This window comes from Schistocerca cancellata, chromosome 3 (assembly GCF_023864275.1).
Source record: "Schistocerca cancellata isolate TAMUIC-IGC-003103 chromosome 3, iqSchCanc2.1, whole genome shotgun sequence".
NCBI classification, from domain to species: domain Eukaryota; kingdom Metazoa; phylum Arthropoda; class Insecta; order Orthoptera; family Acrididae; genus Schistocerca; species Schistocerca cancellata.
In genome coordinates this window covers 120,917,833-120,943,877 of record NC_064628.1, presented here as the reverse complement: position 1 = coordinate 120,943,877, position 26,045 = coordinate 120,917,833, and the positions used below count along the sequence as shown (strand labels likewise).

The 26,045-nt window shown below is 38.1% G+C and overlaps 1 protein-coding gene across 2 annotated transcripts in view; it reads left to right on the top strand.

Moving 5' to 3' along the window:
- Nucleotides 1-673: 673 nt before the first annotated feature.
- LOC126177142 (myosin regulatory light polypeptide 9-like) overlaps nucleotides 674-26,045 on the top strand; it is a 102,022-nt gene continuing 76,650 nt past the window's right edge. The window contains exon 1 of one of the 2 annotated variants that reach the window (XM_049924413.1): nucleotides 674-885. In XM_049924413.1, the coding sequence (XP_049780370.1) occupies nucleotides 853-885 (33 nt within the window). In that variant the 5' untranslated portion in view covers nucleotides 674-852. The remainder of the gene's footprint in view (nucleotides 886-26,045) is intronic. The other variant, XM_049924412.1, reaches the window with a different exon arrangement.

Sequence of the window (26,045 nt, the reverse complement as noted above, 5' to 3'; positions counted from 1 at the left end):
ACAATAAAATCAGCTTCCCAATTTCTGGAAGCATTATAAATTTTGTTGCCTGTGATATAAAATTACCATATATGAAATCAGCAAAACACTTTGTATTATGTTTTTGCTAGAGGAAAATTATTCACAGATCATTGACTGGACTTGTAAATTACAAAAGCAATCCACAACTCTCTTCACATGACCTATTTCATTTGGGAAAGGAGATACAGTAGATTCTTCTACCAGTGATAAATGTATTATTGATACAGAAAATGAATAACTACATCAAAGAAAATTGGAAATGATTGGGAAGAAGCTGTAACTGTTATTTTGTAATTTTGTATTTTTGTTTTGAACTTCAGTTTTGGAATAGTTTTAGAACATACACAAGTAAACATGACATTACCTATATTAAAAATGGATTTCTGGGATAATAATTATCATCACTTACATTAGTAATAATTATATTTGCCAGTTTTACATCATTAAAGAAAATACTTCATAAATTTTCAGCAAATAAGATGTATCAGGTTAAAATATTCTACAAGTCTGGGAACAGATGCATGAAATTAGCAAACCGTCACAGGAGGGGATTGGAGTCTGGATGGGGGAGGAGCTGGAAGGCAAGAGCAGAAAAGAGGGGAAGTTACGTGGAGAGTGATTCACAAACTGAGTTGGAGGGGGTAACATCAAAACTGCTGTTTCCTCCAAAAACCTCTGATTTGACTGCAAGCTGTGGAAAGTGACACCCAGGGTCTTCCAGCCCTTGAGTTTTTTAATGCAGTGAAAAGTTCAGAAACCACTAAATACAGATTCATAGTAGAAGAAGAAACAGATTAGTTTCTGCTTTATTCATTCATCTGCATTTGAGCCATGGCTGACGCAGCAGAGAAACCAAAGGAAAAAGTGAGTAATAATTTCTGGTTCAGCATAAATGTGAGATTCCAGATTTCTCCTACATTAAGCTACACTTGGTGTCATCACAGTTTACAGGAAATTCGTAATGATTTTTTCAAAAATTGTGTTTCTTACTGACTATTTTCTGTAAAATATTATTAAGATATCTGATAATAAATCCTCACAGTAGATAGATGAAGGCTACAGAGAGTTACCATTGTTAGTATTATACCATATCTTTTCAAGTTTAAGTACTTTAAATTTAGAACTGAGATAGATGAACATAATATTGTGAGCCATTATCATCATAAGGTGCGTTATTTTGACATGCGTTGCATCATTTCTTCCTGTTCCACTTATGAATTTTTAGTATTGCAAATAAATGTCATGAATTCTACAAATTGTTTTGTTCTCTCATGCCATTTGGCTATTTCAGAATAAAAATTCACTTTTCACTATTAAGAGACTCATTGTTTTTAGCCATACATTTTATGTAAGATATAAAAGAGAATGATATAATGAGAAAATGAAACTCAGAGAACTAGTAGGAATAAAAGACTCTGAGACTTTCATTTAAACTGAATAATGACAGCTGCACCAAGAATGGTAATTTCTTCTTATTTTTAATTCAACTTTTTGCATAACTTGCAATTCATGCAAAACTATAGAAACAATCTAAAATTGTACCTACAATTTAAAAACTGTTCATTCAATGCACTAAATGCTAGCTCCATCACTTTCTCAGATACCCAGTAAAAATCATGGCTTCTGTTTTTTCAATTGGTTATGATATGCCTATTTTGTATGAGCTGATTTTTATCATATTCCCCATCACCCTTCCTGCAGATTTTACAGTTTTGCTGTTTTCTGACTTTTGTGCAATGTTTATTCATTTATTTATATTCCTGAGAAGTATTTGTCCTTACCAAATTGTCTCCAGTTATAGCTCTCAAATTCTTTCTTCTTTTTGGACCACCATGAAAAAACTTTCATTGCAGTTTTGATTCACACAAATACTTATTCAGATGAGATTCTTAATCTGTATGTTACCAACTAATTCTGAGTGTGAAATTTGTCTTAGGTCTCTCTCTTCCTTGTTTGATTATCACATCTTAAGTTGTTCTCTTTGTCTGAATTTTCTGCTGTTGAGAAATTAGAAGGAGCTATCTGCTTTACATAATAAAAAGTTTTTGATAGCCAAGATCTTTTGACAGATATAACTGTCATCTCCAGACAGTTATATTTGTTGAAGTCTGTTGTCAAAAATAAAGATGAATCTATGTGGTCTTAGCTACTGAAAGTTTTCTACCAATTGTTCTTTTCGATTCATGTGTCTTGCCTGAAAAACCTGAAGTAGTATATTATTCTATCCAACATCTACTAGCTTCATTCTGCTGTTATATTTCTTTAACCTCACTGTTTTAGTGAAACATAGTGTGAGATTGGTATCTTTTGAAACATATTTCATTCTGTTATTTCTGTAAGTGTCACAATCACTTATAAGAGTGAATTCTTCATTCAGTATGTGTCGTAGCCACACCTAACACTGAATGAATTCTTATAGATATCAGAATCACTAACTTTCTTAGTGTTTCTTTGATTTATACTATTAATGCCAATTGCTAATGCCACAATGAAAAATGTATGCCTAAATTCATCTTTCATTTCTTGCCTCTCACTCTGTGCCATGCCTTTTGTCTTGTATCAGCATTTCTTTTGTTTCACACCAGTACTCAGAAAATACATTTTCTTGTTCATAGTGTATCAATAGTATAATACCTCGCTCATTTTGTGAATATTTCTTTATATAATTTTGGTTCATTGTTCAGTAGTTTTCATTGCATGAGGACACCTGATGTTTTTCGTATTGAATTAATGTGTGTGGTAGGCACATAATACTAAATCACATCCTAGTGACATAGTTCCACTGCAGTTTTTAGCTCAACTGTTTTCAGGGTCAAAGATCCTCTATTACTTTGGAATTAATTACTTAGTTCTTTTGCACCCATTCTCACTCCCACATTCAATAGTTTCTTTCTGTTGCCAGGCAGTATTACTATGCTAGATTTAGGCATGTGTAGCAATGTGATCATGGATATTATACTTTCTTGAGGTCTGCTGCTCTTGTTTATTACATTCCTTTTAGAGAATGTAAGAGTTTCCATAATATAGATGAATAGTAGAGGGGAAACACCTGAGATTTTAAAGAGTGGTTTACATGAGATTCATTGTTTGTATCCTCTCAGGATTCTAAAGCTCTTTTCTATTGCAATTTGAAAGTCCTGCATTTGAGGTTGCCCTAAATATCATATCATATTTGTTATGACAATGAAAATAGGTATGATAAGCACTTTTTAACTTTCCCACTACATCAGACTTTCAATGTGGCAGCTTTTACTTCTACACTTACATCTATTCTCCACAGTCTGCCTTATGGTTCGCAGTGGACGGTACTTTGTGCACTGCCGTCACTTCCCCCTTTTCTGGCTGAGTCATGTACACTTTGTTTGAAGAATGATTGCTGGTACGCCTTGGAGTCAGTTCAAACCTCATTACTTTTATCTTCATGGTCTTTTTGCAAAATATATGGAGGAGGAAGCATTATACTGGTTGACACTCAGCATTTTAACAGTAGACCATGCTGTGATGCAAAATGCCGCTCTTGCAGGATCTGCCACTGGAGTTGACTTAGCAGCCACTGTAGTTGACTTAGCATCTCTGTGAGGTTTTTGCACTTACGAAATGAACCTGTAATGAAATATGCTACTCATCTTTGGAATCAATCCTATCTGGTGTGGATCCCAGACTGACAAGCAGTATTTAAGTGTTGGTCAAACAAGTGTTTTGTAAACTGTTTCCTTTGTTGATAGACTACATTTCTTGGGGATTCTCCCAATGAATCTCCATTTGGCAACTGCCTTAGCCACAGTTAATTTTATATCACCATTCCACTTTAAATCACTCCATAAACATACTCCTAGATATTTTATGGAAGTGACTGCTTTCAGCAATTGTTCTGCAATCATGTAATCATATAATAAAGACCCCATATTAAGAAAACAGTCTTAATCGCAATTTTTTATTTATTTAATGCTGACCGGTTTCAGCCCATTGCAGGGGCCATCTTCAGGGCAAACATATGGTCGACTGCTGGTGGTGTCACATCTACTGAGGTGTCGCAGGAGACTGTCTCCTGCCACACCTCAGTAAACGTGACGCCACCAGAAGATGGCCCCTGCGATGGGCTGAAACCGGTCGGCACTAAATAAATAAAAAATTGCGATTAAGACTGTTTTCTTAATACTGAGTTAATTTATAGCAGTCACTGTTTCTCCACAACAACGTTGTCCAAACATATAGTAAAGGTCTTTATATCTATGTATTCACATTAGATGACATTATTCAATTTTAAAACACTTTGGAATTATAAGCCCATATGAAATTAGTATCTTAACAGTTACCAACTGGTTCCTCATAGACAGAAAGTATGGGAAATGTGGACTATCATTTTGAGCAATGTGGAATTTTTGTGAGACAGTTTTTTACTGTGCACCCCTAATTAATTAGTCTACGAGGTGCAACAATAAAGTAATGAGACTGATTTTCTTTGCAAAATGTGGCAACCCTAGGCTTACGCAGGCACAATATCTTTGACCTTGGCCTATAAGCTGCTTCTAGTCCAAGCGGCACATTGATGCAATTGCACAGTCGTGAATTGTGCTGTAATAAGTTAACATGTGTTTGTGTCTCTCATCATGGAAATGGAACCGCATAGTATTGCACAATGGTATGCCATTTCTTATTGGGTGAAAACAAGACAACAACTAATGGTAAGCTTCAGAAGGCTTTTGGGGAGGAGGTTATGTCAAGAGCTCAAGTTTTTCGTAGGCATAAAATGTTTAGTGAAGGCAGAACGAATATTGAAGATGAATAATGCTGTGGACAACCATCAACCTCACGGATGGATGTCAACTTGGCCAGGGTGTGTGATCTCGTATGATCTGATCGAAGATTACCCATGAAAATTATTGCTGAAGAACTGAACATCAATCGAGAAATGGTTCATGTAATAATAACTGGAGATCTTGGTATGAGAAAGATTTGTGCAAAATTGGTCCTCAAAAATCTCACACCAGAGCAGTGAGAAACAGGGGAAAATGTGGCAACCAATCTGTTAGAGCAAATGGAAATCAGTCCAGAATTGTTGAACCGTGTTATCACTGGTGATGAAAGTTGTTTTTTTTTTTTCAGTATGATCCAGAGACAAAATGCCAAAGTTCGCAATGGTGCTCAAAGGGATCACCCAGACCGAAAAAGCTTGCATGTCAAAGTCAAAAGTGAAATGCGTGCTTGTGTGCATCTTTGATTCCAAGGGAATTTGTCATAAAGAGTGGGAGCCTCCTGGACAAACAGTTAACCAATATTACTACAAAGAAATTTTAGAAAGACTTCATAAAAGAGTTCTTTGTGTCCATGCCAACATTGCTGATAATTGGGTTCTGCATCACAATAATGCGCCAGCCCATACTGCTCTGTCAGTGCAGCAATTATAAACCTGAAAACAAATTTTAGTACTACCACAGCCACCTTATTCACCAGATATCGCTCCGTGCAACTTTTTTCTATTTCCAAGAGTCAAAACAGTGGTCAAGGGACACCAGATGTCCAAAAAGCTGTGATGAGGGTCTTGGAGGGTATTACAGAAGATGAGTTCCAGAAATGTTATAATCAATGGCAGAAGCACTGGAAAAAGTGTGTGCAATCAGAAGGGAACTACTTTGAAGGAGACAACACTAAACTTGACTAAAACGGTAAGCAACATGTTTTTTCACATCAGTCTCATTACTTTATTGTCACACCTCGAATGTCTAGTTGCGAAGTTGTTTTGTGAGAGTGTTTATTGATTGCTGTAAATACTTTGCCGGCCGCTGGTGGCCGAGCGATTCTAGGTGATACAGTATGGAACCGCGCGACCGCTATGGTCACAGGTTCGAATCCTGCCTCGGACATGGATGTGTGTGATGTCCTTAGGTTAGTTAGGTTTAAGTAGTTCTAAGTTCTAGGGGACTAATGACCTCAGAAGTTAAGTCCCATAGTGCTCAGAGCCATTTGAACCATTTTTGTAATTACTTTCTACTTTCTGCATTTGCTAGAATTATGGTACCATCAGCAAACATGATAAGTTCTATTGCAATGCCGGCCAGTGTGGCCGAGCGGTTCTAGGTGCTTCAGTCTGGAAGCGGGCGACCGCTACGGTCGCAGGTTCAAATCCTGCCTCGGGCATGGATGTGTGTGATGTCCTTAGGTTAGTTAGGTTTAAGTAGTTCTAAGTTCTAGGGGACTAATGACCTCAGATGTTAAGTCCCATAGTGCTCAGAGCCATTTGAACCATTTTGAATCTATTGCAATGCCCATTTAAACTTAGATCATTAATTTGTAGAAGGAACAGGAGGGATCTCCATACTGATCCTTGAGGCACACTATATTTAATTAAATGATCACCTGATAAGCATTCTGTGACAGTTTTAAGGCTTTTATCAGTGTGGCTGATGTTTTCTGCATGTTTATGATAACTCAGGAATTAATCCAACTACTGCACAGGCCTTGATCTACATACTGTTCAAGCTATGATAGCAAAAATTTATGATCCGCTGCTTCCAAGGTTTTGTTAGCTCTGTGTATATTTCCATTTACTGTCTGTCAGGCTCAGTATACACTTAATAAATAATACTTATTCTTGATCTCTTATTCCTGAATCTGTGTTGTTTCCAGAATGAGATTTTCACTCTGCAGTGGAGTGTGCACTGATATGAAACTTCCTGGCAGATTAAAACTTGCGCCGAACTGAGACTTGAACTCAGGACCTTTGCCTTTCGCAGGCAAGTGCTCTACCAACTGAGCTACCCAAGCACGACTCACGCCCCGTCCTCACAGCTTTACTTCTGCCAGTACCTTGTCTCCTACCTTCCAAACTTTACAGAAGCTCTCCGCAATATCCTTTCTTTCAGGAGTGCTAGTTCTGCAAGGTTTGCAGGAGAGCTTCTGTAAAGTTTTGAAGGTAGGAGATAAGGTACTGGCAAAAGTAAAGCTGCGAGGACGGGGCGTGAGTCGTGCTTGGGTAGCTCAGTTGGTAGAGCACTTGCCCGCGAAAGGCAAAGGTCCCGAGTTCGAGTCTCAGTCCCGCACAAGTTTTAATCTGCCAGGAAGTTTCATATCAGCACACACTCTGCTGCAGAGTGAAGATCTCATTCTGGAAACATTCCCCAGGCTGTGGCTAAGCCATGTCTTCACAATATCCTTTCTTTCAGGAGTGCTAGTTCTGTAAAGTTCGCAGGAGAACTTCTGTAAAGTTTGGAAGGTAGGAGACGAGGTAATGGCAGAAGTAAAGCTGTGAGGATGGGGCGTGAGTTGTGCTTGGGTAGCTGAGTTGGTAGAGCACTTGCCTGCGAAAGGCAAAGGTCCCGAGTTCGAGTCTCGGTGTGGCACAAGTTTTAATCTGCCAGGAAGTTTCAATCTGTGTTGTTCTTTACTAAGGATTTTATTTTTGATATCTTATAACAAGATAAATTTTTAAAAGGCCTATAGTTATTTACATTATACCTCAGATTTTCAAAATCTCAGAAAAAAATACCTGCCTGGAGTGAACAGTCACCTAACTGAGTCAGTGGTTCAATTAAGTTAAAAGTATTATTCTTTAAGATTGTTTATACACCTTAAATACCTACAGAGTTTTCTTTAATATTTGAGCCAAATTATTGCTTTTGTTACTTTGGCTTGTGTGACAGTGCTGATGTACACTATACTACAACATTTCCTTATTTTATATTTGTTAGGTTGAGTACAACTGTTTGTTTTCTTTCACCATATTTTCTGTGACTATACAAATTATTACTTGATTTGCTACCTCTAACATGTTTGATACTTTTTTTTTAATTTTCTTGTGATGTGATAGTATAATATTTTTACATTATGTTCCACTTCTACCAATTTCTTTGTAATGTTCCACATGGTTTTTGCTTTATTTCTTGAGTTGTAACATGTTTTCATTATCTTGCATTTTTCTCATTTTTCTTGTTACTTGGATTGATATTTTGTAATATTATTTAAAGTATATCATTGTAAAATTATTCAGCTTACATATTTGTGTATTAGTCTCTCTTATTCTGGCAGAAAAATTCATGTTCCACTTCCGATGAAGACATGCTTCTAGAATACTCCTTATGGCAACAGTTTTCAATGAAAACACTATGTTTTAAGTGGTAGGTTATGCTATCAGAAAATTAGCTGAATTTTTTTCTTAAGGTCTTAAAGCTGGAGTTTATGGGATTCCCCAGGGTTACACTACACAAAGGACTCAGCTAGTTGGGTAGCAGAATACTTGTGGAATGCACATGAGGGGGGTTTAGAGTAGGCAGTAGCTTGACGTACTCTGATAAACACTTACCAGTCAATACATAGCAAGGAAAGACAGACTGTATCTATAGTAAAGCCACTTTGTGAAATTTTATCAGTAAGTTGTTCAGATATTCATAACCAAGTTCCCGAATTTATTGGCCTCCAGGAAAGTTCTCAGGCTCAAATTATTCTCAGGACTGAGAGCTGAATTAAACCCAAAGTGGAAAGCTCAGAGACATTCAGCAAGTCATGGGACATGTATCAGAAAGACAGATTAGAGGCCATAGGAGGGGGAGTGTTCATTGCAGTTGACAAAAATATTGTTGCAAGTGAGGTTGAAACTGAGTGTGACAGTGAAGTTATCTGGTCACTTATAAAAGGTCTTGGTGAAACCAAGTTAATTGTTTGATGTTTTCATTGGCCACTCAGTTCTGCTGTGACAGTTCTGGAGGCATTCAAAGAAAGTCTGCCATTTATGTGTAAATACCTAGATCATGCAATACTTGTTAGAGGCGACTTTAATGTACCCAGTACAGATAGGGATGTCTATGGATTCATTGAAGGAGGCATAGACAGACAGTCGTGCAAAATACTTCTGAACATAATGAGATTTTCACTCTGCAGCGGAGTGTGCGCTGATATGAAACTTCCTGGCAGATTAAAACTGTGTGCCGGATGGAGACTCGAACTCGGGACCTTTGCCTTTCGCGGGCAAGTGCTCTACTGACTGAGCTACCCAAGCATGACTCACGACCCATCCTCACAGCTTTACTTCTGAACATGTTTGCTGAAAACTATCTTGAGCAGCTATTTCAACAGCCCACATGCAATGGAAATACCTTAGACTTTGTAACTACAAACAGGGCAGACCTTATCAACAATGTCAGTATAGAAATGGGGACTAGGAATTACAATGTCATTATAGCTACAATGGTTATGAAAGTTAATGAATCAGTCAAGAAGGCCAGGAGAGTGTCTCTGCTAGAAAGGGCAGATAAGCCTTTGTTTGCGTCTCACATAGGCAGTCAATTGACATCATTTAGTTCCAGTGAAATGGACACAGAGGAATTATGGGCAAAGCTTAAGCAGATTTTAAATCATGGTCTTGGGAATTACATGCCTAGTAAGTGGATTATGGATGGAAAAGACCCATTATAGTTTAATAACAAGGTTCAGCAATAGCTGAGAAATCAGAGGCTGTTGAACTCTTGGTTCAAAGGAGAATGCACAAATGATGAAACCAAGTGTTAGTAGAGATTCATGTACCTGTGAAAAGATCTATGTGCAAATTATACAACTACTAGTATGATCATAATTTAGTAAAACATCTGGCAGAGAACCTGAGAAAATTCTGGTGCTATGAAAAACTGCTAAGTAGGTCTAAGGCTTCCATCCAGACACTTGTTGACCAGTCTGGTGTGGCAGTTGAAGATAGCAAAATGAAGGCCAAAGTTTAAATTTCACGTTTAAGAAATCATTCACACAGGAGAATCATACAAACACACATTGCTTGACCGCCGAACAGATTACCATATGGGCAACAGATTAATAAGCATCCCTGGCATAGGAAACAACTGAAAGGGATTCGAAACAAATAAGACATCCAGTCCAGATGGAATTCCAATTGGGTTTTTCAAAAAGTACTCTACAGCATTGGTCCCTTACCTAAATTGTATTTATCATGAAACTCTCACCCAGCACAAAATCCCAAACAACTGAAAAAAATGCAGGTGACTCTTGTATATTAGAAGTGCAACGCATTCTCAGTTCTAATATAATAAATTTTCTTGAGGCCAAGAATCTTTTGTCTATGAATGAGACATTTAGAAAGCATTGCTCATATGAAACTCAGCTTGCCTTTTCCTCACGGGGTATACTGTGAACTATGGATGAAGGGCAACAGGCAGACTCCATATTTTCAAGAAAGTGTTTAACACAGTGCCCCATTGCAGGCTGTTAAAGAAGTTACAAGTATTTGGAATAGGTTCACAGATATGTGGGTGGCTTCAAGACTTCTTAAGTACTCAGTATGTTGTCCTCAATGGCGAGTGTTCATCAGAGCTAAGAGTATCATCAGGAGTGCCCCAGGGAATTGTGATAGGACTGCTATACCTCTCTATATACATAAATGATTTATCTAAAAAGAGAGATGATGAGACTTACCAAACAAAAGCGCTGGCAGGTCGATAGACACACAAACAAACACAAACATACACACAAAATTCAAGCTTCCGCAACAAATGGTTGCTTCGTCAGGAAAGAGGGAAGGAGAGGGAAAGACGAAAGGATGTGGGTTTTAAGGGAGAGGGTAAGGAGTCATTCCAATCCCGGGAGCGGAAAGACTTACCTTAGGGGGAAAAAAGGACAGGTATACACTCGCACACACACACATATCCATCTGCATATACACAGACACAAGCAGACATTTGTAAAGGCAAAGAGTTTGGGCAGAGATGTCAGTCGAGGAGGAAGTACAGAGGTAAAGATGTTGTTGAAAGACAGGTGAGGTATGAGCGGCGGCAAATTGAAATTAGAAATTAGCGGAGATTGAGGCCTGGCGGATAGCAAGAAGAGAGCATATGCTGAAGGGCAAGTTCCCATCTCCAGAGTTCTGACAGGTTGGTGTTAGTGGGAAGTATCCGGATAACCCGGACGGTGTAACACTGTGCCAAGTTGTGCTGGCCGTGCACCAAGGCATGTTTAGCCACAGGGTGATCCTCATTACCAACAAACACTGTCTGCCTGTGTTCATTCATGCGAATGGACAGTTTGTTGCTGGTCATTCCCACATAGAAGGCTTCACAGTGTAGGCAGGTCAGTTGGTAAATTACGTGGGTGCTTTCACACGTGGCTCTGCCTTTGATCGTGTACACCTTCCGGGTTACAGGACTGGAGTAGGTGGTGGTGGGAGGGTGCATGGGACAGGTTTTACACCGGGGGCAGTTACAAGGGTAGGAGCCAGAGGGTAGGGAAGGTGGTTTGGGGATTTCATAGGGATGAACTAAGAGGTTACGAAGGTTAGGTGGACGGCAGAAAGACACTTTAGGTGGAGTGGGGAGGATTTCATGAAGGATGGATCTCATTTCAGGGCAGGATTTGAGGAAGTCATATCCCTGCTGGAGAGGCACATTCAGAATCTGATCCAGTCCCAGGAAGTATCCTGTCACAAGTGGGGCACTTTTGGGGTTCTTCTGTGGGAGGTTCCGGGTTTGAGGAGATGAGGAAGTGGCTCTGGTTATTTGCTTCTGTACCAGGTCGGGAGGGTAGTTACGGGATGTGAAAGCTGTTTTCAGGTTGTTGGTGTAATGGTTCAAGGATTCCAGACTGGAGCAGATTCGTTTGCCACGAAGGCCTAGGCTGTAGGGAAGGAACCGTTTGATGTGGAATTGGTGGCAGCTGTCATAATGGAGGTACTGTTGCTTGTTGGTGGATTTGATGTGGACGGGCGTGTGAAGCTGGCCATTGGACAGGTGGAGGTCATCAAGGAAAGTGGCATGGGATTTAGAGTAGGACCAGGTGAATCTGATGGAACCAAAGGAGTTGAGGTTGGAGAGGAAATTCTGGAGTTCTTCTTCACTGTGAGTCCAGATCATGAAAATGTCATCAATAAATCTGTACCAAACTTTGAGTTGGCAGGCCTGGGTAACCAAGAAGGCTTCCTCTAAGCGACCCATGAATAGGTTGGTGTACGAGGGGGCCAACCTGGTACCCATGGTTGTTCCCTTTAATTGTTGGTATGTCTGGCCTTCGAAAGTGAAGAAGTTGTGGGTCAGGATGAAGCTGGCTAAGGTATCCTCAGAATCTTCGTGGCAAACGAATCTGCTCCAGTCCGGAATCATTGAACCATTACACCAACAACCTGAAAACAGCTTTCGCATCCCGTAACTACCCTCCTGACCTGGTACAGAAGCAAATAACCAGAGCCACTTCCTCATCTCCTCAAACCCGGAACCTCCCACAGAAGAACCCCAAAAGTGCCCCACTTGTGACAGGATACTTTCTGGGACTGGATCAGATTCTGAATGTGGCTCTCCAGCAGGGATATGACTTCCTCAAATCCTGCCCTGAAATGAGATCCATCCTTCATGAAATCCTCCCCACTCCACCTAGAGTGTCTTTCTGCCGTCCACCTAACCTTCGTAACCTCTTAGTTCATCCCTATGAAATCCCCAAACCACCTTCCCTACCCTCTGGCTCCTACCCTTGTAACTGCCCCCGGTGTAAAACCTGTCCCATGCACCCTCCCACCACCACCTACTCCAGTCCTGTAACCCGGAAGGTGTACACGATCAAAGGCAGAGCCACGTGTGAAAGCACCCACGTGATTTTCCAACTGACCTGCCTACACTGTGAAGCCTTCTATGTGGGAAAGACCAGCAACAAACTGTCCATTCGCATGAATGGACACAGGCAGACAGTGTTTGTTGGTAATGAGGATCACCCTGTGGCTAAATATGCCTTGGTGCACGGCCAGCACATCTTGGCACAGTGTTACACCGTCCGGGTTATCTGGATACTTCCCACTAACACCAACCTGTCAGAACTCCGGAGATGGGAACTTGCCCTTCAGCATATCCTCTCTTCTCGCTATCTGCCAGGCCTCAATCTCCGCTAATTTCTAATTTCAATTTGCCGCCGCTCATACCTCACCTGTCCTTCAACAACATCTTTGCCTCTGTACTTCCGCCTCGACTGATATCTCTGCCCAAAGTCTTTGCCTTTACAAATGTCTGCTTGTGTCTGTGTATATGCGGATGGATATGTGTGTGTGTGTGCGAGTGTATGCCTGTCCTTTTTTCCCCCTAAGGTAAGTCTTTCCGCTCCCGGGATTGGAATGACTCCTTACCCTCTCCCTTAAAACCCATATCCTTTCGTCTTTCCCTCTCCTTCCCTCTTTCCTGATGAAGCAACCGTTTGTTGCGAAAGCTTGAATTTTGTGTGTATGTTTGTGTTTGTTTGTGTGTCTATCGACCTGCCAGCGCTTTTGTTTGGTAAGTCTCATCATCTTTCTTTTTAGATATATTTTTCCCACGTGGAATGTTTCCCTCTATTATATTCATACATAAATGATTAGGTGGACAAGGTGGGCAGCAATCTGTGGTTCTTTGCTGATGACACTGTGGTGTGTGGAAAGGTGTCTAAGTTGAGTGATTGTAGGAAGAATCACGGTGACTTAGACAAGATTTCTAATTGGTGTGATGGATGGCAGCTAGCTCCAAATGTAGAAAAATGTAAGTTAGTGCAGATGAGTAGGAAGAATGAATCCTTAGTGTTCAGATACAACATTGGTAGTGTCATGCTTGATGAAGTCACATCATTTAAGTATCTGGGCATAATACTGCAAAATGATATAAAAGGAATGAACATGCAAATATTGTGGTAGGGAAGGTAAATGGTGACTTCAATTTATTGGGAGAGTTCTAGGAGATGTGGTTCATCTATAAAGGAGACTGCATATAGGATGCTAGTACAACTTATTCTTGAGTACTGCTTTGATGTTTGGAATCTGTACCGAGTCGCATTAAAGGAAGACGTCAAAGCAATGTAGAGGTGGACTACTAGATTTGTTACTGGAAGGTTTGAACGATATACAAGTGTTATGGACATGCTTCAGGAACTCAAATGCAAATCCCTACAGGCAAGGTGACATTCTTCACAGGGAACATTATTGAGAAAATTTTAAAAACCAGCATTTGAAGCTGACTGCAGAATGATTCTACTGCCTCCAACATTTATTGCACATAAGAACTGCAAAGACAAGGTATGAGAAATTTGGGCTCATGTGGAGATGTACAGACAGTCATTTTTCCATTACTCTATTTGCGAGTGGAACAGGAAAGGAAATGACTAGCAGTGGTACATGGTACCCTCCTTCAAGCACTACACAGCAGATGTAGATGCGGATGTAAAGTTTGAAAATGGTTTTTTAATACTTTTGTTTTTGTAGTAAGCTCTCAAAATTTTACACATAACATTATATATACATTATACATATTCTGTAGTTTCTTTCATATGTATGAGACACTAGGATGAACAAGATAAAGAATACACAAATGTAGATTACTTAGAACATAGTTATTCTATAAAAAGGGTTGCAAGGAAATTACAAAACATATAATTACAACAAAACAGAAGGAAAGAGATGAATGAGATCATGCAAGGATTAACATATTGTACAAAACCTAACAAACACACAATAAAAATATGTGCATATGAAGTCTATACTTCTCAGTTGAAAAATTCATCTCATGAAAAGAAAAGTTTTTCCAGGTAAACACAACTTTAATATGAGGTCTGTTTAAAAACTTGTGGAACATTTACAATTTCATGCCAAAGGTGTGTTGGGAGCAAAATGCGGTTGTCATCCCTGCAGATGCCTGTGTTTAATGTGTAACTGCTGGAAGCTTCATTGGTTATGTCTTCTAGTTATTGTTCAGTGATGTACTGAGTAGAATGTTGTGTCTCACAGTTTGTGAATTTTGAGACAGCAGAGTTGCATTAAATTTTGTGTGAAACTTAAGAAAATCCTTACAGAGACACAATGATGCAGGAAGCCTATGATGAAGAGTACTTAGGCCATATTCAGTGTTATGAATGGTTCACAAGATTTAAAAATGGCTGGACGGAAGTTAAAGATGACCTTTGTTCAGGATGCCCTTCAACATCTAACAAAGATGCTCAGGTCAGCAACATCAATGAAATTGTGCATGAAAATTGAAGACTGACTGTCTGAGAGATTGAAGAAGAATGTACATTTCAGTTGGATCAGGCAATGAAATCATGACACAGCATCTTGGAATGCGGCATGTTGCCACAAAGTTCGTCCCACGGCTCATAAGCTAAGACCAGAAAGACCTTCACCTTGCAGTCTGTGAGAGCTTTTGGATTGCCTAAATGAGAATGAGGTGTTCCTTAAGAGAATCATAACTGGTGATGAGACATGGGACTACAGTTTATGACACCCGCATTCCTCTCCAGGTGGTAGGCTAATTAAAGAATTACTGTGTTGCTAATGGTTTGATATTAATTTTTGATGGAGCATCAAATACAAAGTCACAGTATTATCTGGAAGAAGTCAGTGCTGTCATAACTTGATCAATATTGTACTATTTACTTCACAAATAACAATTGGTGAAATAAAAAATACACAAAATAATACAGAAACTAGCTAGTGAAATTTTGATCCAAAATGATGAATTGATTTTGACTCTGTTTGGAAAATTAATGTAAACAAACAGTTGCCAGCTCACTTAGTGTGAGCAAAATCAATTAAAACTCCTGACTTTGAAATTAAATTGCGTAACTATTGTAGAATGTTGGCAGGCGTGGGCAGTCGCAAAGGCACTAACTCACGTTCATTATCAAAACACAATGATAACTCAGAAAATTTCACTCATGCACAAAAACAAACCTGCAACTACTTCATGAAATTAATTGATAGATCTTTACACTACCAATTATATAATAACTGAACTGCGTTTCTCACTGTAATGCTAATTGCTATTAAACTGTTTTGCAAAAAGAAACTTTTCAAAAAGAATAATTATAGTATTTAAATTAAATTGTGCACAGTAATAACTGGATTTTAAAATGATTACAAAGTCTGCTTCTTTGACTTATTGTCATGTGAATTACTTCTCATATAAAATTGTCTGAACATGAAGTATTCATAAATAAATTACTTTGTCAAATTACTTGTCAGTAATCAGCATTTAATTAGCAAGTCCAAAAAACTAAATTTTTCCTACATAAATTACTTCTCACACAAAATTGTTTGAACATGAAATATTGTTAACTGGTACTGCTTTGTTAAGTTGTTTGTCAGTAATCAGCATTATATTAGCAAGTCCAAAAAAAACTAACTTTTTTGTTCACTTTCACTTAAACTATTAATCAATTTGATAAACTTCACTCTTCTTATCATTTATTTGCAGTTCATTAATGACACACTCGATTAATTATGGATGTAGAGAGGATCCATCAGATAGTGTTACTGATGATTACACACATTAACACATATAAGTTGCTGAAGTATTTGTTACTGAATGATTTGCAGGTGACACTGGCAAGGCTTTTACAATTCTAAATGATGAACTGGTCAGGTCTTACTTCATAGCAGTGCAGTCGGTGCGACAAGGTCCATCATACCACTATAATGTATGGCCACAGGCTCGTCACCACAATTGACTTTGGGCTCCCAGCACTCTTCTTAAACACTGGTTAACCGTGATGCTTTATGCTGTGCTCAATTACTTCTCCACATTGTACCTGGTCATACTGTACTTGTGATTTTGCAGTAAAACAAGTCTTGCTTCCTCTTGCAGCAGAATTCCTCCTTTGTGTCCAACCCTCTCACTCGCTACTAACTGACTCTTGTTACCACCTGACAGACACTGCGCGACTGTGCTGTGCTCCTGTACCCATTGACAGTATGACAAAAACAATAACCTCTTTGGTTTACATAACGATATTCCCTGACTTGGACAGTGCATCTAATACAATTCTTTACATTCTCTTTCATTTGTTACTTTGCATACAGGAAATTATTGAAATGTATATATGTCACAATAATTGTTGTTGTTGTGGTATTCAGTCCTGAGACTGGTTTGATGCAGCTCTCCATGCTACTTTATCCTGTGCAAGCTTCTTCATCTCCCAGTACCTACTGCAACGTACATCCTTCTGAATCTGCTTAGTGTATTCATCTCTTGGTCTCCCTCTACGATTTTTATCCCCCATGCTGCCCTCCAATACTAAATTGGTGATCCCTTGATGCCTCAGAACATGTCCTACCAACCGATCCCTTCTTCTGGTCAAGTTATGCCACAAACTTATCTTCTCCCCAATCCTATTCAATAATTCCTCATTAGTTATGTGATCTACCCATCTAATCTTCAGCATTCTTCTGTAGCACCACATTTCAAAAGCTTCTATTCTCTTCTTGTCCAAACTATTTATCGTCCATGTTTCACTTCCATACATGGCCATACTCCATACAAATACTTTCAGAAATGACTTCCTGACACTTAAATCTGTACTCGATGTTAACAAATTCTCTTCTTCAGAAACACTTTCCTTGCCATTGCCAGTCTACATTTTATATCCTCTCTACTTTGACCATTATCAGTTATTTTGCTCCCCAAATAGCAAAACTCCTTTACTGCTTTAAGTGTCTCATTTCCTAATCTAATTCCCTCAGCATCACCCAACTTAATTTGACTACATTCCATTATCCTCGTTTTGCTTTTGTTGATGTTCATCTTATATCCTTCTTTCAAGACACTGTCCATTCCATTCAACTGCTCTTCCAAGTCCTTTACTGTCTCTGACAGAATTACAATATCATTGGCGAACCTCAAAGATTTTATTTCTTGTCCATAGATTTTAATACCTACTCCGAATTTTTCTTTTGTTTCCTTTATTGCTTGCTCAATATACAGATTGAATAACGTCGGGGAGAGGATACAACCCTGTCTTACTCCCTTCCCTACCACTGCTTTCCTTTCATGACCTTCGACTCTTATAACTGCCATCTGGTTTCTGTAAAAATTGTAAATAGCCTTTCGCTCCCTGTATTTTATCCCTGCCACCTTTAGAATTTGAAAGAGAGTATTCCAGTCAACATTGTCAAAAGCTTTCTCTAAGTCTACAAATGCTAGAAACATAGGTTTGCCTTTCTTTAATCTTTCTTCTAAGATAAGTCGTAAGGTCAGTATTGCCTCACGTGTTCCAGTGTTTCTACGGAATCCAAACTGATCTTCCCCGAGGTCCGCTTCTACTAGTTTTTCCATTCGTCTGTAAAGAATTCGTGTTAGTATTTTGCAGCTGTGGCTTATTAAACTGATTGTTCGGTAATTTTCACATCTGCCAACACCTGTTTTCTTTGGGATTGGAATTATTATATTCTTCTTGAAGTCTGAGGGTATTTCGCCTGTTTCATACATCTTGCTCACCAGATGGTAGAGTTTTGATAGGACTGGCTCTCCCAAGGTCGTCAGTAATTCCAGTGGAATGTTGTCTACTCCGGGGGCCTTGTTCTGACTCAGGTCTTTGAGTGCTCTGTCAAACTCTTCACGCAGTATCATATCTCCCATATAATATACACAACAAATTTATACACTTCATTTAATTGTCCATAGTTAACAAAGTAGGAAAGAATTATACATGGGCATTGTGTTGTAACATTACACGTGCCCCACCTTTCATTGATGTACATTGGGAAATAAACACTCAAGGAAACATTCAGAATGTAACAACCAGTCCCTGAACCAACCAGCTTCTAGTACCATGGAATTAAAATTTAATTAATTATTTATAACTGTCCAAAATATGCTATTTATTACTAATATGAAGTCTGTACTATATAGCTCATCAGAAAGTACTTTTTTACAAAAACAATTACATACACAAAAACATTCAATCCGATAGGAAATTTTTGAGTCCAGCAGAGTGCTGTAAAATATGCAATAAAAAATGAAAACATTTGTTCATTAAACTATTAACAATTGACACCAATTAACCAACATGAATGAACACTCATTAATTAAAACCGATTAAGAAATTTTCACACAACAGTTATAACATCTGTGTCCACATAAAATTTATAACTCATGTAAACTAAATATCATGAGTATTCATTACTCAAAAGTGATCCAAAAATTATTTTTCCATAGCATTTACATTATATGTATCCACACAAGAAACATTTGAATTACTATTTACATTTTTTGCAGCATACTATTCACATACGCACTATCTACTCATAAGCATTTCTTGTATAGCTGAAACAGATTGCTGGTGCACTGCCTCATGCATGTCCTCATCAGCTTTCATTATTGTGTGGGTGCCTGCATGTATTCCATGTCCATAAACACCTCTTTCATAACATTTTTTACTTTTTGTCAGGTAATAATTTAGTGTCCTGTGGGTTAATTAGCTTCCATTTTACAGCATTTGTACCTGCAACTTAAATGACAAGTCTGAGTTCATCTGAAGTCACCAGTTACATAGGCCTACACTATACATCTCCTAAAATTAATTACAATATAATTAATAAGCTTATTACAAGTTACATGCCAAATTAAACACTGATTTATTCACACAAAACCGTTATCATCATTATTTGGACATGACAGCCACATTGTGTGATCATTAATTAAAAAAGTAGTTTTTTAGTACTCAATTAATAGTAACTACTTACATGCAGAATAACATTATTTGTCTTTGCTCCGATAGAGCTTTATTTCTACTAATTCCGTACACCCAATACTTGACCTGGTTGATGGCATTTCAGACAGTAAGCATTAGGGTGAGGAACGCTTTCAATTCTGAATGGTCCATTACAAATAAACTTGAACTTGGAAATTTCATTATATTCATCACTGGATTTCTCATGTGTAGAGGCACCTGTTTGTGGTGAAAAATTTTTGTCTGATTTCGTCATTTTTAAAAAGTTATTTCGGTATATTTTTCACTAGTTTTTTTTTTCCATTTCATCAATAATTTCGCTAAATTTTATTTCCACTTTTCAGCAGTAAAAGGTAAAGGAAATACATTTATGGGAAATTTGCAGTGAAAAATCTTTTATTTTACATAAATTGAAAAAGCATAAAAATTATGAATCTTATTAAAACACAAATACCAAATCATGAAAGTTTGGAAAACATTTATCCTGTCCTAGTCTATGTACACAACACACAAGTCAGTCTGAGAAAGACAAGGATACCATGACTTCCATATTGCTGGGAGTCAGAGCTGTTCTCCTGTCAGACATTATACTGCAATATCTAGAAAATGATCTCTCACTATCAACATTACTGGCTGGGAGCCACAAAGCCTTCACTGCAGCTTCCACAAAAAGTCCATACTCTGCTTTCAGGGAAAGAAGAATACCAATCACATCAACATCTTTACCAGCTCTACAAGAACTAGCTACAAAATCCCTAAACAATATGTATGGTACAAGAAATTCTGACACTGGAAGTTCTTGTAGAATGGGAATTTTCTTTATCAGCTGAGAGATTTCAGCACTGTTTAAGTTGCCTTTTATTATGTTTATCGGATCAAACAATTTATCTATAGAAGAAATGACAATTTTTCCTGTATCACACTCCATCAAGCAGTTCAGTTTTGTAAGACTTGCTCTACCTACAGACTGGAAGAGTGATGTTAACTGTACTTGCATATGCTCTGGCAGTTTAAGAAATTTTTCTGAGGTTGTCTCGATAAAAAAATGCATCCTCTAGTAACTTAAACCTTTTTGCAAGGTCACCAAGCTTAGACTGCAGAAGATGAATTAATGGTATCTTGGAGCCCTCTAATGTCAGCAGCAAATTGCAACATTTTGAGCAGTGCTCAACAAGAAAAATAGCTAAGCATTGAATTTTTTTGCTTCAGCAGAAGTCAAAGCTTTAAAATAATGGACAGCTACACTCTCATCTTCAACAAATTCTACTATATCACAGAGATATTCTCCAAGGTACTCGACAGTTTCAAACCACGAGTTCCACCTGGTGATGACAGGAATAAAGAAAAGTTTAGCTTTTGTGGGTACACCTACATATTTTTGAGCTAAGAACTGAATGTATGCATGCTTTCTCTTTTGGGTATTAAGGAAGATGTGTTTTGTCTGCAAAACACAATGGTTCAAATAACAAAGTTCCACAGCCCACACATTGCCAACCAAATTTAATTTATGAGCCCAGCATTGCGCGTATACCAACTCTTCTGAAACTAAAACCCTAACTGCATTTATACACTTGCCCATACAACGGGCTGAATCTGAAGTTATAGAAACTACATTTCTGTACTGAATTTCAAGTTTCTGTATTACACTCATAATAGCTTGCGCACATTCTGTAGCATTTGCATTTGCAATAACTTTCACTCCTCCGACAAATAATTTCTGAACTGCTCCATCACCACAACTAAGTACTTTTATCAGAACCATGAGAACGCACTGCCCTTTTCTGTCTGTCATTTCATCACAAAGAACTGAAATGCTTTCATCTTTCATGGCTCCTTTTAATCTTTCCTCTTCTTCTTTGATGATTCGAGGTATGTAACCTTCCCGTAGTCTTCCAGCTGAAGGTAAGTCTCCAGCACCTTAATAATGTCAATAGAACTGCTATTAGAGTACTATGTAACAAATTAAATTACCACATTATCCAATTATAAGACTTTTTTAAGAGGGTTCTCGAGGAAAAATTATTTTTAATATAGGCCTATTCTGACCAACAAAAATTATTGGCTATCAAAATTACCTAATCTTTGCTGCGATTAGCAGACGGTAAATTAATTATTACACAAACGTGGTATGTATTTGTTCATCCATTCTCTCAGCTTCAGATGATCAACTTTTTCCATCGGGATGTTAGCCTCAATGAAAGCTCAAAAAATGTTCAAATGTGTGTGAAATCTTATGGGACTTAACTGCTAAGGTCATCAGTCCCTAAGCTTACACACTACATAACCTAAATTATCCTAAGGACAAACACACACACCGATGCCCAAGGGAGGATTCGAACCTCCGCCGGGACCAGCCGCACAGTCCATGACTACAGCGCCCTAGACCGCTCGGCAATGAAAGCTCGAGTAGTCAATAAAATGAATTCTTCTTTAGCATTTTTCGCTCGTTTTGCCGCTGCAGTGACTTCCGTGACTGTAGCTTGTCTTTTTATACCAGTAGTTGTTAGCACCTTTTCCTTGTTCTTCTTATGGGAAGAACTGTTATTAATGTGTTTCAGGCACATGCCCTTCCTCTGCCACTCAATACGCACATTGCAGTATTTGCACATAAGTATCTTCCTACTTTTGTCGAAAATAATAAAATCCTTCTGATGAAAATTCCAATTCTCGGTCAAAAACTGTCACTACCATATTAATCATCTGTAGCACGAAAAAAAAACAACACAAAATACCACACTCAATGCACCAGCGATCCACAATGATTTCCAACACGCAATACTGAATTCACCACCAGAACATTGTAGAATGTCTTTGGAATACTCAATATATTATATATATCGAAATGGTGTACAATCAATACCCAGATCGTATTACCATAACTCAAATTGAATTTCCGCAGTTAAGTTCAAATGAGGAGATTTTGCAACGTTTCGTCAATTATTTCACGATTTGGCTTAAAAGTAAATAGTTTTGCATTTTCAGCAAAATGTGTAAAATTTCGCGATTTCGTGCTTTGCGAAAAACAGGTGCCTCTACTCATGTGTTTTGATGAGGACACTGTCTCCTACCATGAAGTTTATTGGTATTAAATTGGCATCGTGCTTTTTAATTTGTGCTTCAGGATGTTTTCTCATCTTTTCCCACAGCATCTCTTTCCTTTGACTGATGTCTAAATTTTGCTGCAGTGGGAAATCAATTTTCTCCTCTATTATACTTTTCAACTTAACACCAAACATGATTTTCTCCAGTGTGAAGCCTGTACTCTTGTGAGACCACAACTTCATGATCTTTTCAATATCAGCTACATACTTGACTCATGCCCAATGGTTGTTATGGTAATACATTCTGAAATATTTACCAAATTCAGACATGTATGCTCTGAAGGATTGCTTGATAGATGGTAAGCCAAGATATGAATGACCTCTACTCCTCTTTCTTTCATACCTTCATTTCCATACCTTGGATATAAACTGCGGTCCATTGTCGGATAATACTGCCTTCGGTTTTCCTACTTTCACTAAATAATCATCTGAAATTTTGCTAAACACCACTTTAGCTGTGGCCTTACACAAAGTATACAGCTTTAAAAATTTCGAAAACATATCCAATACAACCAGAATGTATGCGAAATTACCAGTTGTTTTAGGTAACAGACCAGAATTTCTAAATTATCCTTAGGTTGTATACTTTACATAGGACCAGGACTAGTCACGTATGTCACCTTAATTTCTTGACACCTATCACATGTTTGAATTCTTTCAACCACCTTCCTATTTCTGTTGTCATAACTCACAGATTCAGCTAGCTAATCCACAAATGTTTTCACTCCACAGTGATCAATAGCTAAATGAAAATAATCGATCAACTCTGGGAAATATTTTTCTGGCCACTTAACGAGCCACTCTTCTTTATCTGTATTCTTTCATGAGTGTAAGATACCTCCATAGATTTTATAATACTGCCACAATTTTTCATCCCTCTCTTTCTTTACATCAAATTTAGTTTTAACTGACCTCAAGCGCTTGTCCTCGTTTTGGCAACGATGCATGCTTCGACACACGTTTCCTATTTTTCTTTCTCCATCAACATCATTGATGTAGATTATTTTAAACATACGCTCTACACCCTCCTTGTTAATTATTCTACCAGGATCATAAGGCAGTCTAGACAACACATCAGCTACAAAGTTGTTTACACCCCTCACATGACGTATTCCGAAATCAAATTTTTGTGTCTACAATACCCACCATTTCAACCTATCATGCAATAACTGACAATTTTCCAAAACCTTCAAGGTCTTTTGCTCATTATTTACTATGACTTTGTGCCCCCATAAGAAATCTTTAAAATTTTTAAATCCCCATACTATAGCTGTAGCTTCTTTTTCCGAGACTGTATAATTTCTCTCAAGTTTTGTTGGAGTTCTCTGTTTCTTGAAATATGTGCACCCCATTACCATAATTGCATGAGTTGGTTCCCATATGAAAAGGTATTGTCAAATCTGGGTGATGTAATACTTTTCTTTTATAAGTTCATCCTTTAGTTTATTAAATGTTATTTGACATTTATCTACCCAAAAAAATGCACTATTTTTCTTTAACAAACCACACAAATCTAGGTCATTAAAAACTTGATCTTCTGCATATTTGTGACAAAAATTACAAAGCTCAAGAAAAGCCTGCAATTGTTTTTTGGTTCTTGGTGGTGGAGAGTTTCTTGTTGCCTCCACTTTTCAGAGGTCTTCCTGGTGTTGTTGTGATATGGCCTAGAAATTCTACTTCATTTTTCACAAATCCACATTTCTTTAACTTCGGTGTCATTCTCCTGCATCTCAGTGCTTCGAGAATTTCTGTTAGTAGTTAACAATGCTCTTCCCATGATGTTGCTATTAACAAATTGTCAACATAGATTGCACTTCTGGCACCAAGTACTTTCTCCAGTACACTATCAAGCATGTGAATGAGCACTCACACTGACATGTTCAAACCGAAAGGGGTAACTTTATACTGATACCATTTCCCAGAAAACAGGAATGCTGTCAGTTTTTGCATTTTTTTTATTGAGGGCTATTGCCAATAGCCAGCAGTCAGATCGAGACTTGTCTTATACTGCACATTGTGAAACTTTTGAAAAACATCATCTAAACACTTAAGACAATCTGTCTCACACTTCACAACCTTGTTAAGATTGTGTGCATCTATCACAACCCTAACACTGTTATATTTTTTATTCATCAAAACAAGTGAGTTGTTATATTAGCTTTTAGAACATTCTATGATTCCCCACTCCTCCATGTGGTTTATTTCTATTTGTACCACTTCCCTCCTCAGTATTGATACTTGATAAACTGGTCCAAAAAATTGGTTCATGGGGTGTCATCTCAGATTTATACTCAATATCACGTGCATGACCAAGTTTATCTGAAAATATGCTCTTGTTATAAATCAAAATCATACAGCTCCATCTTTGGTCGGAAGCTATGTCTGACACATTCTCCAATATTGCTGCAAACTCATCATTGGAGGGTAATATATTTACCTTCCTGACATGGTAACACTCGGACCCTTCACTCAACCCTTCATTCATAGGTAATGTAATTATATTCAGTCTGGTGTCATGATCACTGACTTCCTGATCGACATCATCAAAACCCTCCTCTAATTTGTTTTCTCCTACAATACATACCATCATTCTCCTGTCACAATCAATGATTACTTTATTCTTTATCATCCAATCTATGCCCATAATTATTTCTGTGCTCAACTGAGACGCCACTAGAAAACCATGTTCAAATGTAACACCCCTAACATAAAAATGCATCAAAATTTGAATCTTAATTGGTTTACTACAAGCACCAGCAGCACTTACTACTTTCACTCCCATAACAGGCATTTTGACTATATCTGTGAAGGTTTTAATTTGCTCATAAAATGACTGTGACATAACATTAATCTGACTTCCGTTATCAATTAATGCCTGAGTTTCCATTCCATATATACTAATGGGTATCATAATTTGATCACATCACTTCAATTTATTGCACTTCCCTTCTCATAACAGGTCTTGATCAACTTCCAAATTGATCCACAAGGTGTCGTTCCATCTACATAACTGATCTGGGGGTTTCTTCCACCTTCCCCTGTTCCCTTCTTCCTTCTGACACGAAACATACCTTAGCTCATCATTACTCAACTGATCGGCAGGTTCACTTTCATTGTTATCATTGCCCTCACGAATCACATCTGCTTTGACTTTGTATAAATTACAACCATCTGTTTCGGTCGTTAATTTTATTTGGCTGTCGTAAACTACATAATCAGGCTGCACACCACAGTCTCCAGTTGCTCAATCAAATATGCCAAATTTGGCTGAATCGGAAATGGCATCTACCAAAGATCTACTCATCTGTACCTCACGTGCCCCTTCGTCTCCACTGTACTCATTAATCTCATCAACAGTACGCATTATTGATGAAGGTTTCTTGGGTCTACAGCTAGGTGGTAGCGCTACCACCCAGCTGGAGACACAAGAAACCTTCATCAATAGATTACGCTGGGAAAGCCTACAGTCACAAGTACTCATTATAT